Source organism: Sitodiplosis mosellana, unplaced genomic scaffold (assembly GCF_009176505.1).
Source record: "Sitodiplosis mosellana isolate CC-2019 unplaced genomic scaffold, AAFC_SMos_1.0 Smas_scaffold_2, whole genome shotgun sequence".
NCBI classification, from domain to species: domain Eukaryota; kingdom Metazoa; phylum Arthropoda; class Insecta; order Diptera; family Cecidomyiidae; genus Sitodiplosis; species Sitodiplosis mosellana.
This window is the reverse complement of record NW_022595245.1, coordinates 2,807,540-2,822,665: the sequence shown is the minus strand read 5'-3', so window position 1 is coordinate 2,822,665 and position 15,126 is coordinate 2,807,540. Positions and strand designations below refer to the sequence as shown.

At 38.9% G+C, this 15,126-nt stretch overlaps 1 protein-coding gene across 10 annotated transcripts in view; it reads right to left on the bottom strand.

Annotated features, from left to right (window-relative positions):
• Positions 1–15,126, bottom strand: part of LOC129565275 (uncharacterized protein DDB_G0283357) — a 92,590-nt gene that overhangs the window by 70,273 nt on the left and 7,191 nt on the right. For 4 of the 10 annotated variants that reach the window (XM_055439964.1, XM_055439953.1, XM_055439954.1 and 1 more), the window contains exon 2: positions 5,191–6,247. In XM_055439964.1, coding sequence (XP_055295939.1) covers positions 5,191–5,682 — 492 coding nt within the window. In that variant the 5' untranslated portion in view covers positions 5,683–6,247. The other 6 variants (XM_055439958.1, XM_055439959.1, XM_055439961.1 and 3 more) reach the window with 6 other exon arrangements.

Sequence of the window (15,126 nt, the reverse complement as noted above, 5' to 3'; positions counted from 1 at the left end):
AGAGAGAGAGAGAGAGAGAGAGAGAGAAAGCAGTGCCGGCCAATTTCGGTCGCGGATGTATGGTTTAAGAGAAAATTCGTTCGATGCCACTGCTCAAACGACGTTTGTTTTGTCGTTTTTCATCATCAACAGTAGCAATCGCTGGATTGTCGCATCTGTGCGTTCTTCTCGCTCTCGTTTGTTTTACTTGTTGTTGTTTAAAAACCGTTTCTTCATTATCCGAAACTTTGCTATCAATTGGATTAAGCGGCAATGGTTTTGAAAACAGCAATAACGACGACGAAGCTCCATTTTGGAATGAGCGCACTGTTTTTTAGACGGCTGCTTAATTAGAGTTGAAAACCAACTTTCCTATAGATATGTCAATTTGAAAATTGTAAGCCTTCTTAAAAGTTGGTTTTTAATGTGATTTAGATTACCGCACGCGCGTCAGTATGTTGAGCATTGTTTTGTGGCTCAAATGGCTCTCTCGTATGAACTCAGTTGCTGTGGCTGTTTTTAATAAAAATTTCAGACATTTTCGGTGTATTTGTTGTTTTTTCTCTCTCTCCCTCTCCTGTGTCTTGAATAAATCAACAAAAAGCCCAGGCCTCGAACTCTATTCGGATATTAAGTTTGGTGAAGGCATTAATTTAGCATCAAATTTCCACATACGCACACACGTCGATTTTCGTGAAACGAAAATAATAGTAATCTCTTTTCGTGATGTATATACACGCGCGCACACGGCCTCGCCGTAATTAAAAAGGCGTATGGCCATTGAGTCAGTATACAAAGCGCACTCTAAGATACACACTGGTAACATAATACACAATTGAAATTTTTCGATTATCGTTATTCGGCCGAAAGAATCGAACAACAGATAGAGAAAAACCGAAATACATCATGCATTCTTATATACACCGTTGCTGTTGCTGTTGATTCATTTGAATTTTTCGGACAATGGAACAGCGAGTTCGGCGAAGAGAGCGCGCTGGCGCGTTCATCATGGAAATGATCTCAATCTAAATACATTTCTAATGTTTTTGTTTAATGGAAAAATGCCAACCGAAGTAATAATGTGGCAAGAATGCGATTGATACTAAATCTTAACACCGACGATGAACGCTTACCGCTTACGGTACACTGGTTCATACGTGTGTGCTGCTGATCGTGTCGAGAGGGCATAACCATGGCAAAAGGAAGTGTACCGATTTGAATTCCATGGATTTAGCGCTCACAAGATAGACACCAGATAACAACAGAAAAAGAAGAAGAAAAAACACACCGCATCAGAGAGAAAATCATTGCTGCATGTAATTTTTGTGCTGTTGTGCCTTTGTTATGGACTTTTAGTTAAGCAATCTTCGATGTCTTGTACTCTTTTTTTTTCAGACAAGTCGTTTCAATCTCTTGACGTGCGTTTTTTTTTCTCTTCTCACCGACTTTTTTCTATTCAATCGTACGTTTTTCTTGCTGTACTCATTTCCTTTGGCTTTTTTGGTTTGCTATTCGGTTATGCTTGATGGTGTTTCATTTTGGGATGTGTGTGTGTGTATTTTTTTCACTATTCACGTGTGTTCTATCGCTTTCGTCAGCCGTGAATTGTTCATATAGGGGATATGACGCTGTCTTTTTTCTCTTGACGCGAACGTGCGCTCATCTCATCACTTATTGAGATGAGTATACACATATCTATTATTTATGATTAGCTGATTTATTTCACATAATGATTAATTGAGAAATTAACAACAAAGAATGTTTTCAGGGAGTGCGCGCATGGAGTCAGATGTAAAGAGGTTGCCGCCACCACCGCCATTGCCACTGGGAATCAGCAATAACAGCAGCAGCAGTAGAATTGGCAGCAGCAGTGCAGAAAAAAGTAAAATTGAGCACCAAAAGCATAAGAAGTTGTACCATATGTACAGAAGCACCAGCAAAATGTACGGCACTTTTGAACTGATGCGGTTTTTTTCACTCATTTTTTTACTTACTTTTTTTTCTTTGTCTACCATTTTGACTGAACGCTGAGCCATATTACACGAAAAGGTGAAATCGTATGGAAACATGGCAATTGACAAGCATCAAACACAATGCCTGACACAAGCAAATCCGACACGGATGGAATGAAAAAAAAAACGATCGAGCCAAGCGACAAACTGAAAAAGCACGGCCAACAATTGAGTCAAATGTAAAGCGAAGCTATTGGAATAATGATAGCATAATTCAGCGATTTATTGGCTCTGAATGAGTGCACATTGTGAGTGGAAAGCGTGTAGAGCACTCTTTGCATACACACACCCGATCGAGGACAGATGTGTGACATATCGCATACAATTCCGAAGCAAGCAAAAAGCCAACGATAGCAGTAACAGCATGCTTATAATTTAATTTCGGCCATTCCGGAGTGCTGTGGTTTGATTCAGCAAATCGCCTCTGCACACATGTCACATACGTATGCACAATGCGCACGTTCGCCACTCCATCTCGATAGCACGAAGGCACGAACGAACTGGGCGAATGAAGCGAATTCTATGATTCAGCAAAGTTGAACTGTAATAACAACTGAAAACGCATATCGTCAGAATTGCATCAGGTTTTCCATTCATGCAATCGTTATCAATTTAACGACGGTGTTCACCTCTCTGGCGCGAGTTTGCATCGCGCAAAACGTGTTGTGCGTGCATCAGCGTGTGTGAGTGTGTGAGTGTGAGTACGATTGTACGAATGTGAACCAAACAGCCAGATGAGAGAGAAGCGACGATAGAGACACCATAAACATTGCTTAAGGAACTGATGAAAACGAGGTGAGGAGATAAACCGACGACGTCGACGACGACGATGAACGGAAAACACATAACATTAAAACCAAATGAAAGCAACAACAACGCGACATAACAAATTTATTTTAACACTTTAAGGCATAATTCAACGCGGCGAATGCGGCCAAGCAAAGAAAAAGCAAAAGTATGACAATATTGTGCAGAAATGAACGAAATGAGTGTGAGCGCGCGCGCATGGGAGCGCACATACGAACGTTCGCGAATGCCAAGAGAACGAGAGAGCATAGAATAAAAATGAATTAAATTGTGTATTACAAACAGAATAATAATGATGATGGAAAAAATATAAAATTGAAAAAGATCAAGAAAAACACAGTGCAGCGAAGAGCGGCCTGTGCAAGAAACTGGTTTTGTGGGCTGAATGGATGTAATCGATGTGTTGTTGTTGTTGTTGTTGCTGCTGCCGCCTTTCTTCACTGCTTAAAGACAGCACAACGTGTGGTTCTGTCCTTCATTTGCTCATTTTGATTTGATTATTATTAAGAGAAGCGCGATACGCGCACAGTAGCCCGATCATCAACAGCATTTTACACGATATCCTGCACATAATCGGTTATGTTCAACCATTTCAACGGTTTCAAACATGTTGAAACCTGAAGACGACAACAGCCAAGTAGCAGATGAAAAAGACATACACACGCTCTCGCGGTCTGCTTGACGTCAACCATTTCAAGTGAGAAAGAGAGACGTGTGTTAGAGGTGCGTTGTTGAAAACAAAGCGCTCTTAATTAAGTCAAAATGTATATATACATATATGTGCCTATGTGTGAGAATCGTTATGATTGTGTGTTGTTTATCTAACATCGAAATTTAAAAAAAAAAATGCTCGAAAACAAATTTCGTTGGAATTAGGTGTCCAAATGTGAGCCACTTTGGCCGTGTGTATATGTTGTGATATACGATAACGACATAATCAAGTTTATTCATGTTCGGCTTTAGTCACGCGGTGGTCGCCCACCTTAAATATACACAGCACTTGGAACACACAACTCACAATTTTATGATAATATTGTGAAATTTTGACGAAATATCACATCGAAAACCCACTGAATTGATATGATGAATCACACAAATACACAATCCACTTGTGACGAATCAAACGCTATTATCAACGATGACTCCGTGGATTATCCATTAGATTGATTCACTGCGAAAAAAAAACGTCAGTGATATTAACAATTGGCCGGTTTTGCGTGTTCATCTATTTTTACAATTAATGGACACATTTTTGAACGTGAACACAACTATTCAATTGCTTCGTAAACTTGTCGAAATCGATAATATTTGCACACTCCAGCAATGGTGCAGCAATTGTGCTGCGTTTGACGGAATTGAATTGGCGATCAACATGCTATAATACTTAAAGAAAACACTGCCATTGAAGCAAGTGAATGCTTGCCCTACACAGAGATAGAGCGAGAGATATCTACAGAAAAAGTGCAAAATCGACAAAAAAAAATCGTCGTCATTTTCAAGTTTGTATCTTCTTTTTTTTCCTGGTCGTTGTCGTTATCGCTGTATGTGCCCCCCTAAATAAGATGTAAGCAATTTCAGGTTAAGAACTCTTGAAATCGCACAAGCAACATTTTGAATGTTTGTCATTTTGTCATGTCACATCTCTCGCACGCATTCAGACTACATGATGCCATTAAATCTGTCTTTTGCTATCACACAATGCGATTCCATCGCTGTGTGTGTGTGCGTGTGAGCTGTGTGGCACTTTTGAGTGAATTGAAAATTGCTGCTGTGGAAAAAAGCGTAATACGTGTTTATTTGCCAGAGGATTGTGCTTGAACAACACACACTTGTGACATGATGGTGACCCGTTCTGCATAGTCGTCGAAGCAGAAGAAGAAAAAAAAAATGGGCAGATACGAAACGAATCATACGCGACGAATATATTCGATTCAATAGAAAATTGTGTTCACGCGTTCGCATCAATCTTGAAATTTATGGCAAATATTTAACGATCTAATCTGCCGTGAAGATCTTCTTAGCATTACCGCTGCTGCCCTTCGTATTCTATTACACCAGAACATTACTCTTTGACTGTGTGCTTTCTCTCTTTCTCACACACTCCCTTTGCCCTGAAAAATGCGTGTATAAAAAGGCACGGCGGCGCTTTCGCATTTTTTTGATCGAGATACGAATAAAAAAAAAATACAAAACCAAGTCCTCAAGCTGTAAGCAACACTCATGATAATCATAACAATAATGAACAATAAGGAGAGCTCTCGCTCTCGCTCTTCGAAGCGAACGCTTCGTTTGTTCGCTAATGCTAACGAATAAAACGAAATCTATATATATTTTATGAAGCAAAAGGAAAAAAAACCTTCGAAAGAAGGATAACAACAACGAGGCCACTTACCGTAATTGATAGAAAAGTGTAAATGCGTTCAAGTATATCCGAATGATGTTGTAGGTCGCCATCAATTTTGAAATTGTTGTTATCATCGTCGCCGACGCCGTGAGTTGTGCCGCCAGCAGCTGCTTCATTATCATTGTTGGTAACCGAATTGTTGGCTGAATGGTGTTGATGATGATGATGGTGTTCATTGCTGGTTGGGGACGATGAAATTTGTGCCTCATTTTTTCGGATGGTTTTTACAATGACGCCACTGTTGTTGCTGCTGCTGCTGCTATTGGTTGATGCGCTGACAACTATGCTGCTGCTATTGTTGTCCTCATTGGTATTGTTGTTGGTTTGTGCGCTGGTTGCGGTGCAGCCTGAATTGTGGCGACCACCGAACACTGATAACTGTACCAAGTCATTGGTGTCACTGACAACGGTCAAACACAGTCGACACACTTGGTAAAATTTGGTCGGTACCACTGGCAATGATGTCATCGTTGCATTCATTTACTGAATTTACTGAACTGATATATGTATGATACGGTGTTTACGGTTGGTTTTTTTTCTTTACTTTAAACTTCTTTTCTTTCTATTTTTGATTGATTTCTCTTTGTTTCTTTTTCTCTTTCCTTTTTTTCTTGAATTTATTCTTTTTACGTTTTATACACACAAACACACACGAAACAAACGGATTGGATGGGGGCGGAAGATTTATATTGATTCCGAAAAAAAAGCAGAAACGAAACTTTTTTTTTGGTTTTACGAGAGAAATAATAAAATGGAAACAACGCAACTTCAAACGGAAGAAAAAACAGAAGAAGGTTGTTTTTTTTTGTTTTTCTGTTGCAACGCGATCTGCTATACGATTTTCCTTATCATTCCTGCGAATTGGATGCGTTTCTGCGTGGTAGTGATGGTGTGGCAATGTTGATGCAGTAATTTTCGCGTTTTTTCAACACTTTTCGAGCCTCGATACGTTCGTGCATTAAATATTCTATGTGTATATTGTGCGCTCTTCATACACTGGAAATAGGCCACACTGGTTTATCGAACTGGTTCCTTTGATAGTACACTAAAACGGAGAAAGAAAAGAAAACAAACCAACATAAGACACACTTAGAATCTATAAACAGAAACACGGATGTTTCGACATTTTTCAATCTACTTTGGAAATTATATAATAATTTTTAGATATGATGATTGTGAGTGGATATTGCGAAATACACGAGAACACAAAGTGAAAAAAAACAGCGCTGCAAGGAGTCACGAACACTAAACACAATCCAATATCCATATGATATATTGCCCCCTTCAAATACAGATAACTCGAATATATTTCGCACGATTAAGTTTTGCACTTTTTGTTTTCTTCGCTCTGGCTTATGTGGTGCATAACAGTTGCAAAATCATCATCGACCCAAGAATACTGAGAAAAAACCACTCTCACCGTTTCCTCAAATGATGCCAAACAAACAATAACACACACGGGGACGAGCACAACAGAACCAAAATAAATATAAAACCGAAATGGCAACTGAAATAATGATACACAAAACGGAACAATTTTGGGTGCAGATGGCAAATAGAGTCAGTCACACAGACACAAACACACAACTGTTCGGATCGAAATGGCAAAATGTAAAGTGATAAAAATTGTGAAGAGAGCCGAGCACACCGAGCGAGCGAGCAAGAGAGACAGAGAGAGAGTATAACGGGAACAACACAACACAAAACGATAACACACAATTCGGTTTTGTGTCATGCACATTGTTGCACACATACAGTGAAGTGAGCGAGCGCGCGTGCAAATCGAACAAGAGAGTGAGGCGACACACACAAACCGAGAGAGAGAAAGAGAGCGTTGCAGTGCCGCCGAGCACGCTCTGGAATAACAAAATCAGCAGTATGGTAGTCATTGCAAAGAGAGCGACAACAAAATACGTGTATATTATATATATCGAGTTCATGTATAGATATCGAGAGCACACAGCAACCATGTGCTGTTGCTGCTGCTGCTGTTTTCGTTGCAAATTGAAAAATAGGCAAGCGGAGAATTCAATTCTACTGCAATATGATGCGCGGCTGTACCAATGGAAGGAAAACATGCACAAGCACAAGCACATGCACTCACACAGACTCTCACACACACACACACACACACACACACACATGAACTGGCTGTTGAACACAACCATGACGTTCTTTCACTCTCTGTCCGCTGTTGGCACGGATATTCACTTCTCCAAATTGGTTGGATTGCACCACATTTCCACTCACTATCACAGATACTCGCTCTCGCTTCTCGTCACTCCAGTTCTTGTTCTTCTCTCTCTCTCTCCTTCACTCGGTCACATCATGCCGTGTGCCGATTGCATCACACCGAAAATTGTATAGAGAACTTGGATTTCGGACAAAGAGTCGCAATGGTAACGCTCAATTGGATGCAAAGCGTAGGTAAATAACATCAGCGTATATCCAATGAACGAAGGAACGACGACAAAAAAAAATTGAAGCGAATAAAAAGAGCAAACATTCAATATGATAACTGTATACAAACACTTTGGGTATTGACACACACCGAATCTCCACTCGCTCTCTCTCTCTCTCTCTCTCTCTCTCTGTCCGTGCATACGGTTTTAATCAATGACACTCTCTTCGGCTATGTGTAATGTCACATACAAACACTTTTTTCTCTGTTGTTTACCTTTTTTGGTGGCATTTCCCTTTTTCCCAAAAGCGAATAGCCGAGAGAGGAAAGCAACAACAACAAAATTCGCTGCGAAAAAACTCATAAAACCCGCACCGAAACACACGGACTACAAACAGGAACACAAAAAAACCAGCCCAAAATGACAAAACCAGCCGAAAAAGGAACACAAATGAATGACGGCGAGCACATGAGGGAGCGAAAGAGATGCGAGAGACACGGCGCAGTTTAATTTAATATTCTCAAAAAGTGCGACTTGATTTCCAAACTGAATTATGCAAAACATGAAACGACGATAAAAAAAATCTCATTTCACAACGAGACCAACTACGTTGTGTGCGATCTGATAAATTCTATTTTTATATCCTTAACGCGATGGTTGGTACCCGTTTACAACTTCTGGTTACTCTTATTTTTTTTTCATTTCTTGTTCGTTCTCGCTTAGTCAACGTCGTCGACGTTGTCAGTGTGTTGTTCTTGTTTGTCGATTCAGTCTCTCAACATATACACATTTTTACATCTCGATTTCAGTCAAAGTAGCACATGGTAATCGTAATCTACGATTAAACGTGTAGTGAACTGAACACATTTACTCCGTGAAGAACTGAAAACTGTTTTGTCGGTGGATTCAGGCAAAAACACTCATACACGCATTTGCCTCGTTCGTAGTCCGTTTACAATGTTTTGCGGTTTTGTTACATGTTTTTTTTCGGTTGCTCAATGTGCAACGAGAGAAAATTATTTCCTTTTTGTTTAACTTTTCACTTGAATTACCGTCCTTCTTCTTCTTCTTCTTCTTCTTCTTTATTTTCTGGTTACGAGCAAAAATTTATTTAACAAAATGTATATATACGTACATATAGAAAAGAAAAAAAACGACGTAAGCAAATTAAATATTTATGTATCCGATGTGGAAAATGTAATTCAACGAACTCAACACACAGAACCAGAACGAAATATATTTTCGAATTTTTACGATAAAAGTGTATACAACAACAAACACGCACACCTCACTGCACCCTCCTCAGTACATAAACTAATCGTAAGCTGATTTGCACAGACCGAGGCTAGTTAACGAGAACCGAAACACACAGGAATAAAATGAAAACGGCATAAAACTTAGTACGCTCTATATATGTGTATGTGAGTATGTACGTGTGTTTGTGTGTGCGTGCTCTTTTCGTCAATCGTACCGTGTGCAATGCACACATAGTTCCTATTTTGCTCGTCAATGTATACAGGAATGCTGTTGGATTTCAGGAGATAACGAAAAAAATATTGAAATAGTGCCACCATCTAGCATACCAACATAAACAGTCAGCATTACTGCAATACGCCAGATTGTCTCTTTGTATTTTTTTTTCTCTTGCTTCTTTCGTCTTTTCTCTCTTGCTCTCTCGCTCTTCTTTTATCTTCCTTTCTCTATTTGTCTCTTTTCCGTTTTCTCCTTCTCTCTTTCTCAGTCGATTCTCTCTAACGGTATGAGATCCTTCCGTATTTTATGGCTTGCTTTGTTCCATTTTATTATCATTTTTATAGTTCATTACCGATTATTTTTGCGCGTCTTTTTACTCGCAACTCTTGCACTGTCATACAATTTTTCATGAGAATGTTTTATCGAGAAAAACTGCTTTACTTCTTTCCCTCTGTGGCAGAATCGGAATTTTAAATAACTCGAAATGGATATATTTTGATTTACAGCAGCAAAGCTAAACATTGTCAGTTTTATTAAATAAAAACGCCGAACAGATACGAGGCAATAGTTGGGAAATTTAGTTTTTGTATTGCGATACAGTTTGTGCTTGGGCGATGCGTGTAGTTGTGTATGCATGTGTCGGTGCACGTTTATCAGTCTATTTGGAACATCTGGTGCATTTTTACGTTGTTGTGAAAATGCTTGTACACACTGTTTTATGGGCTTCGTACTGAAAATGAGCGCGGTTCACAAAGAAAGAGCCAACAAGCAAGCGAGCGAATGCGCGCGCGGTCTCGGCTTTTTCGACGAACCAAAAGAGAACAAAAAGAGAAACATGCATCGCAATGCGTTAAACAAGTCATAAGTTGCCCAGAAGAACGGAGTCAGTGTGTACATTGTACACACAGAGTTCATGAGTTGAAATACGATAAAATTATGTGTCGGAATGGGTGAAACGAATAAATTGAGTACACATTTGCTTTTGCTCCTGCCATTATTATCAATGTAAACTGATATATTTTTACCCGAACCGAGAGAGCCAACTTTTGATCGTATTCCACTCGGTACACACAGACACAGCGAACATCATCGTCGTCATCGACATTGTCGGTTGCCTGATGCACAAACGCTCAAGATACAAGATATTAAATAAATATTGAATTATATGCACTTTTTTTTCTCTTCTCCTCATTTGGTTTTTTTTTTCCTGTGAATTTATGGTATGGAATACAAAAACGACAGGCACACACCAGTCAAGCATTTGACTATGTTATCGTGATAATTCAGGCAACCGTATGGCATGAACTACGGCTGAAACGTATAACGAGGAGCAGAAAAAAAACACACAGAGAATTTTGATGATGATGATGATAAAAAAAGGGAAAAATAACACGATGCAGAAGAAGAGCCAGAAAAAAAGGTAGCGCAGCGGATGTTGGCTTTTTATGTGTACGTATACTCTCTTGCTCTCTATTGCCATTTCGTTCTAGTTTAAACAGCTGAATGGCGGTCGGTGTGAGCGGGAGGAGATGATCAGTAGAGAAAAATGACTCGGTGCACACATTATGTTAATGCACTTCAATGATGCAGCAACTACGGCCGTTAATAATGTTAAATTTGTTTTTTTCTCCTCTCTTTTAGTTCTTTTTAAAATGTGTTCCAAGTGATTGATTTCCCATGCACGTATTATGTGTTGATTCTTAATTTTATATATTTTACGAATCAGCTAAACGAAAACGCGACTGACACTCAACAGTGGCGTGCATTCGATGGGCAAAAAGGGCTAGGCTTTAAGTTGTTAAATCGACATTTAAGCCAATTCAGTGGAAACAGAAAAACGTAATACTTTCTTCTCAAGAGCCCACTTTTTGATACACTTTTAAGCATTGGGCTGGAAAACAGTTGGCTGGCTCTTGCTTCGCATAAAGTGTAAACAGTGAATTAGCCGATAATCCACATACACACACATTTTTCGGAACTAAATCGATAATGGCTTCAGTTGGACGTTTTTATTGGATCATTTTGCACCATTCTTTATTTATTCACCATAACTTGAGTTTTTTTTTCAACTCATTCAACAGTGCTTTTTCAATGCAACATGCATCGCATTTTTAATGCACTCGACACTTGTGTGTTTTTGTGAGCCTGTGCATGTGTTTCGTGCCTGTGTGTATTAATACGGCAAAACAGCGTGTAATTTTAGATGCAGTGTGTACAAGTTTTTTTTCTCGACCACATTGTGAAATGCATCTGATTTCCGTTCTGGTTGATCGTACAAGTTTCGGAATCAACGATCAAATAGAGTTTGGATGTGCTCGATAAAATTTGATATAATACGATTCGAACTGTTTTTTTTTGCTTTGCTGTGTGCTGACGCAACCACGTCAATGGCACTGAAAGAGTTTGAAACCCTTGCAGTTCTCGGTTGAACCGAAAGAGTTTGAACAACAAAGGGAAGAGCAGGAAAAAAATCAATGTTGCATTTATAGTGTCGATAAAGGATGTGTGCTTGGCTATGTGCAGAGAGATGCATGGATGGATATTACTTCTTCAGTGTCGGAAGATAATAGCGGCGACGTTTTAACGAGATTTTGTTTGCTTTAAATTTTCCATTCGATTTATCGTTTCATTCGTTTGCTCGCATTGTATCCGCGTCATGGATGAGATCGTGATGGGAACGGAACCGATTGTTTATTTTTAATTCATGTGTGTGTGTGTGTGTGTGTGTGTGTTGATCGTACAAATGAAATATCAACAAACGCTTTTTTCGTTCATTTAAATTGGGCTATATAGATATAAATGTTTATGACCATTTTTCATATTCTCGCCGATGGAATGTGCGCGCGCTCGATCGTCTCAATCAAAGTTATACATCAGTCGGAAAAGTGAGTTGTCGACCAAGAAGAAGAAGAAGAAGTGGAGAATGGAAAAAGAGGGAGAAGAGTTGCATTGATTTTTGTTTTACACTTATTTGCAACCTTCTATTTCTTGCGGCTTTTATTGCAAAACGCTTACAGTCCGTCAAAAGCGATGAAATCATTAAAATCGCTGCGTTTTTCACGAAACTCGTTAAAAAAACAATACACATACACAAATCGTAATATGGACAAATCGTGGCCAACGCCGAGCCACGCTCAGCGAACGAAGTAAACAAACATCAGAAAAGGTTATGCTAATAATTTACGAAATGAAATGAAATAAACTTAAACTGTACACAAGTTCTTAGAAGGAGCGCCGATTGTTTCGCTCTGTGTCTCTATCAAACACACACACACTCGATGGGCTTCATATTTTTCTGCATGCTCATGATAGCATATCTTGGCGCGCATTTCATCGTTTTTTTTTTATTCGTTTTTATTTTTTTCATTCGGGCCGTCGAACACAAATCATTCTATTCTTTTGTTCGTAATTATCGATTCGACTACTCGTCGGTTGTTGTGTGCGAGAGAGTGGATGACTGACTTGACTGAGTGTGTGATTGGAATACAGTTTATTTCATTTTGTTATAAAATGTCTTTCTTTTCTCCTCTCTTTCCCATTCTGTATTATCATGCAGTTAAACGACATTTCGAGCAACAAACACACACAATTTAATGTTGCACGTTGCACAAGCAGCACACGTTTCGACCATTAACAATGAACATGACGACCAACAGAAGCAGCCGCAGCAACAGGAAGAATGGAAAAAAAATAAGCAATGTGTACATTTTTAGAGAAAATAACAAGAAAAAATAAAGAGAAAAAAAAATAATTTTCGGCCAATGGAGAAGTGCAGCAGTTAAATGAAATAAAAAGCGACTGAATGAAATTAACACGCGGACCCAAGCACAACAAAACCAACAGAAAGCAGAAAAAAACGACAACAGCGGCAGCAAAACAAAAGTATTATAGCATAAGGAAAACAAATTTTTATTTCTTTTAGTTTCGGGGCAAACAACAAATTAAGCACATACACAACTATATAAAACGGCGAATAGTCAAGAAGAATGAAACCGACACACACACAGAGTGGAAAAAATAAAATAAAAACCGAAGCAAAGAAAATTGAATTGAAATCAACGGCAATAAAAAAGAACACAACGATATTAAAGAAGAAAACAAATTATGTGTGATGGTATAATCGTTAAAGATCGCTGCACATATTTGAATGTGATAGCAAACAATTGTGAGTCAGGGCAGAGCGAATGAGTGAGCGCGCGCGCTCAGCGTTCACTAGTTTGCTTTCGATTTGGTCCCGATTGCCCGGTTTGCTTCATATCAAAAAGGATATAGCGAATGATATTTCATATAGAAAAAGAGACGAAAAAAGCAGCAGCAGCAAGAACTAGGCATAATCTGATAGACAGCACACAGCAAAATGTGTGTGAGTGAGTGTCAAAGCAACAAGGCACGATAGTTAGGCCGTGCACACAATAGTCGAACAACGCGACGTATGTTTCACGTAGTAAAAATAAAATCGAGAGCTTAAGAAATGTAAGAAAAAAAATCAAACATCTGCTGTGCGTCAATCGTTCCGCACTAAGGTTTTCTGTTTTTCTTCTGATTATTTGTTAACCGAATTGAAAGGAGAGACTGAGAGAGAGAGAGAGAGAGAGAGAGCAAACGAAAAAAAATAAGAACGATTAAACAGAGACAGCAACACGTTGCATCCCGTTCTGGTGCATGGGCTGAGCTGTGCGGCCAGTGAACACATACATCATCTAAAAATTTTATTCCCTTTTCGTTTGTCTTGCCTTTTAATTCTTTCGTTTTTTGCCGTTTGGCTCTCTTTATCCGACAGACTCGGGTTTGTATACTACACACATACAAACACATTTTATTTATATGCAGTATGGCATGCATTTCGTACGTCTGCTGCTGCTATTGCTGCTCTTCACTGCAAAACCATTCACAACAACAACTATCAATGTAAACCTTTTCGAGAAACAACCAACAACAACACACACACACACATACCACTACACAAATTCGAGCGAGTGAAAACTTTTATGTTTTCGTTTATTCTTTGTTATCAGTTGGTATTGTTTTCAGTAAGCCGTAACTCAAGTATACATCGATGTGTATGCTTGCTTGCCTCGGTTTGTTGCTTCTTCTTCTTCTTCTTTTTCATTCTTTTCATCATTGAGCGAGGCAAATGCACTGAGGCAGGCAGGAAGACGATAAAATACTGATGCATCGCATTTTATTATTACCAGGAAAGAGAGGATAGAAAAAAAGAACACACGACGAACGACTCGAACGAAATATATCCGAAACAAAAATAACTTATGCCATCGCAAATTATTATATTGTGTGTGTGTTTTTGTGCATCAGAAAAATGGTTTGAATTAACCGATTAACTGATACCACGCACGTTTGACAGAGTCTTGATGTGAGAATGAGAATCGAGTCGAGTCACTGTTCTAAAATGGCAACAACAAGAACAAACTAACACAAAAATATGAAGCCGATGATAAAGTAACACACGAGAAATAGCGATAAAATTGAGCATCGACGACACAATGGTACCAATTTTTTTTCTTCTCTCTCTCTCTCTATTCTTTCTTTCTTTCTGTTGATTGGAAACGACACGGCAACAAAAATACAATCACGAAAAAATCATTTCATTCTTCTCTCTTTTTTCATCTGTCTTGTGCTGTTGTTGTTGTTGATGATGATGCGATCGATTATATTTCGATACACAATGGATGTGTGTGATCAAACATCAGACGGAAAAATGAGCACACAAACTGAAGTCACTCACTCGGTCGACGATAGAAAAGCGAAAGAAAAAGCAACCAACAAGAAAAAAATTGTTCAAAGAATAATGAGACGAAAGATGAGAAGTGCTTCAAATATTCAATCGGAAGAGAGATGGATTGGATTCGAGGGGAAATTGCAATGCAGCCAACACTATAACGACATTTCTCTATGCCATTTAACATGGTGTACTCAACTCAGGACAGACGAACATTGACAACGCAACTGCGTTACACAATTTTCGTATTAACTTCGATTTCATTGCGACGCAACATGGCCTGAATATGAGCGAGTGTGTGTATGTGGACTG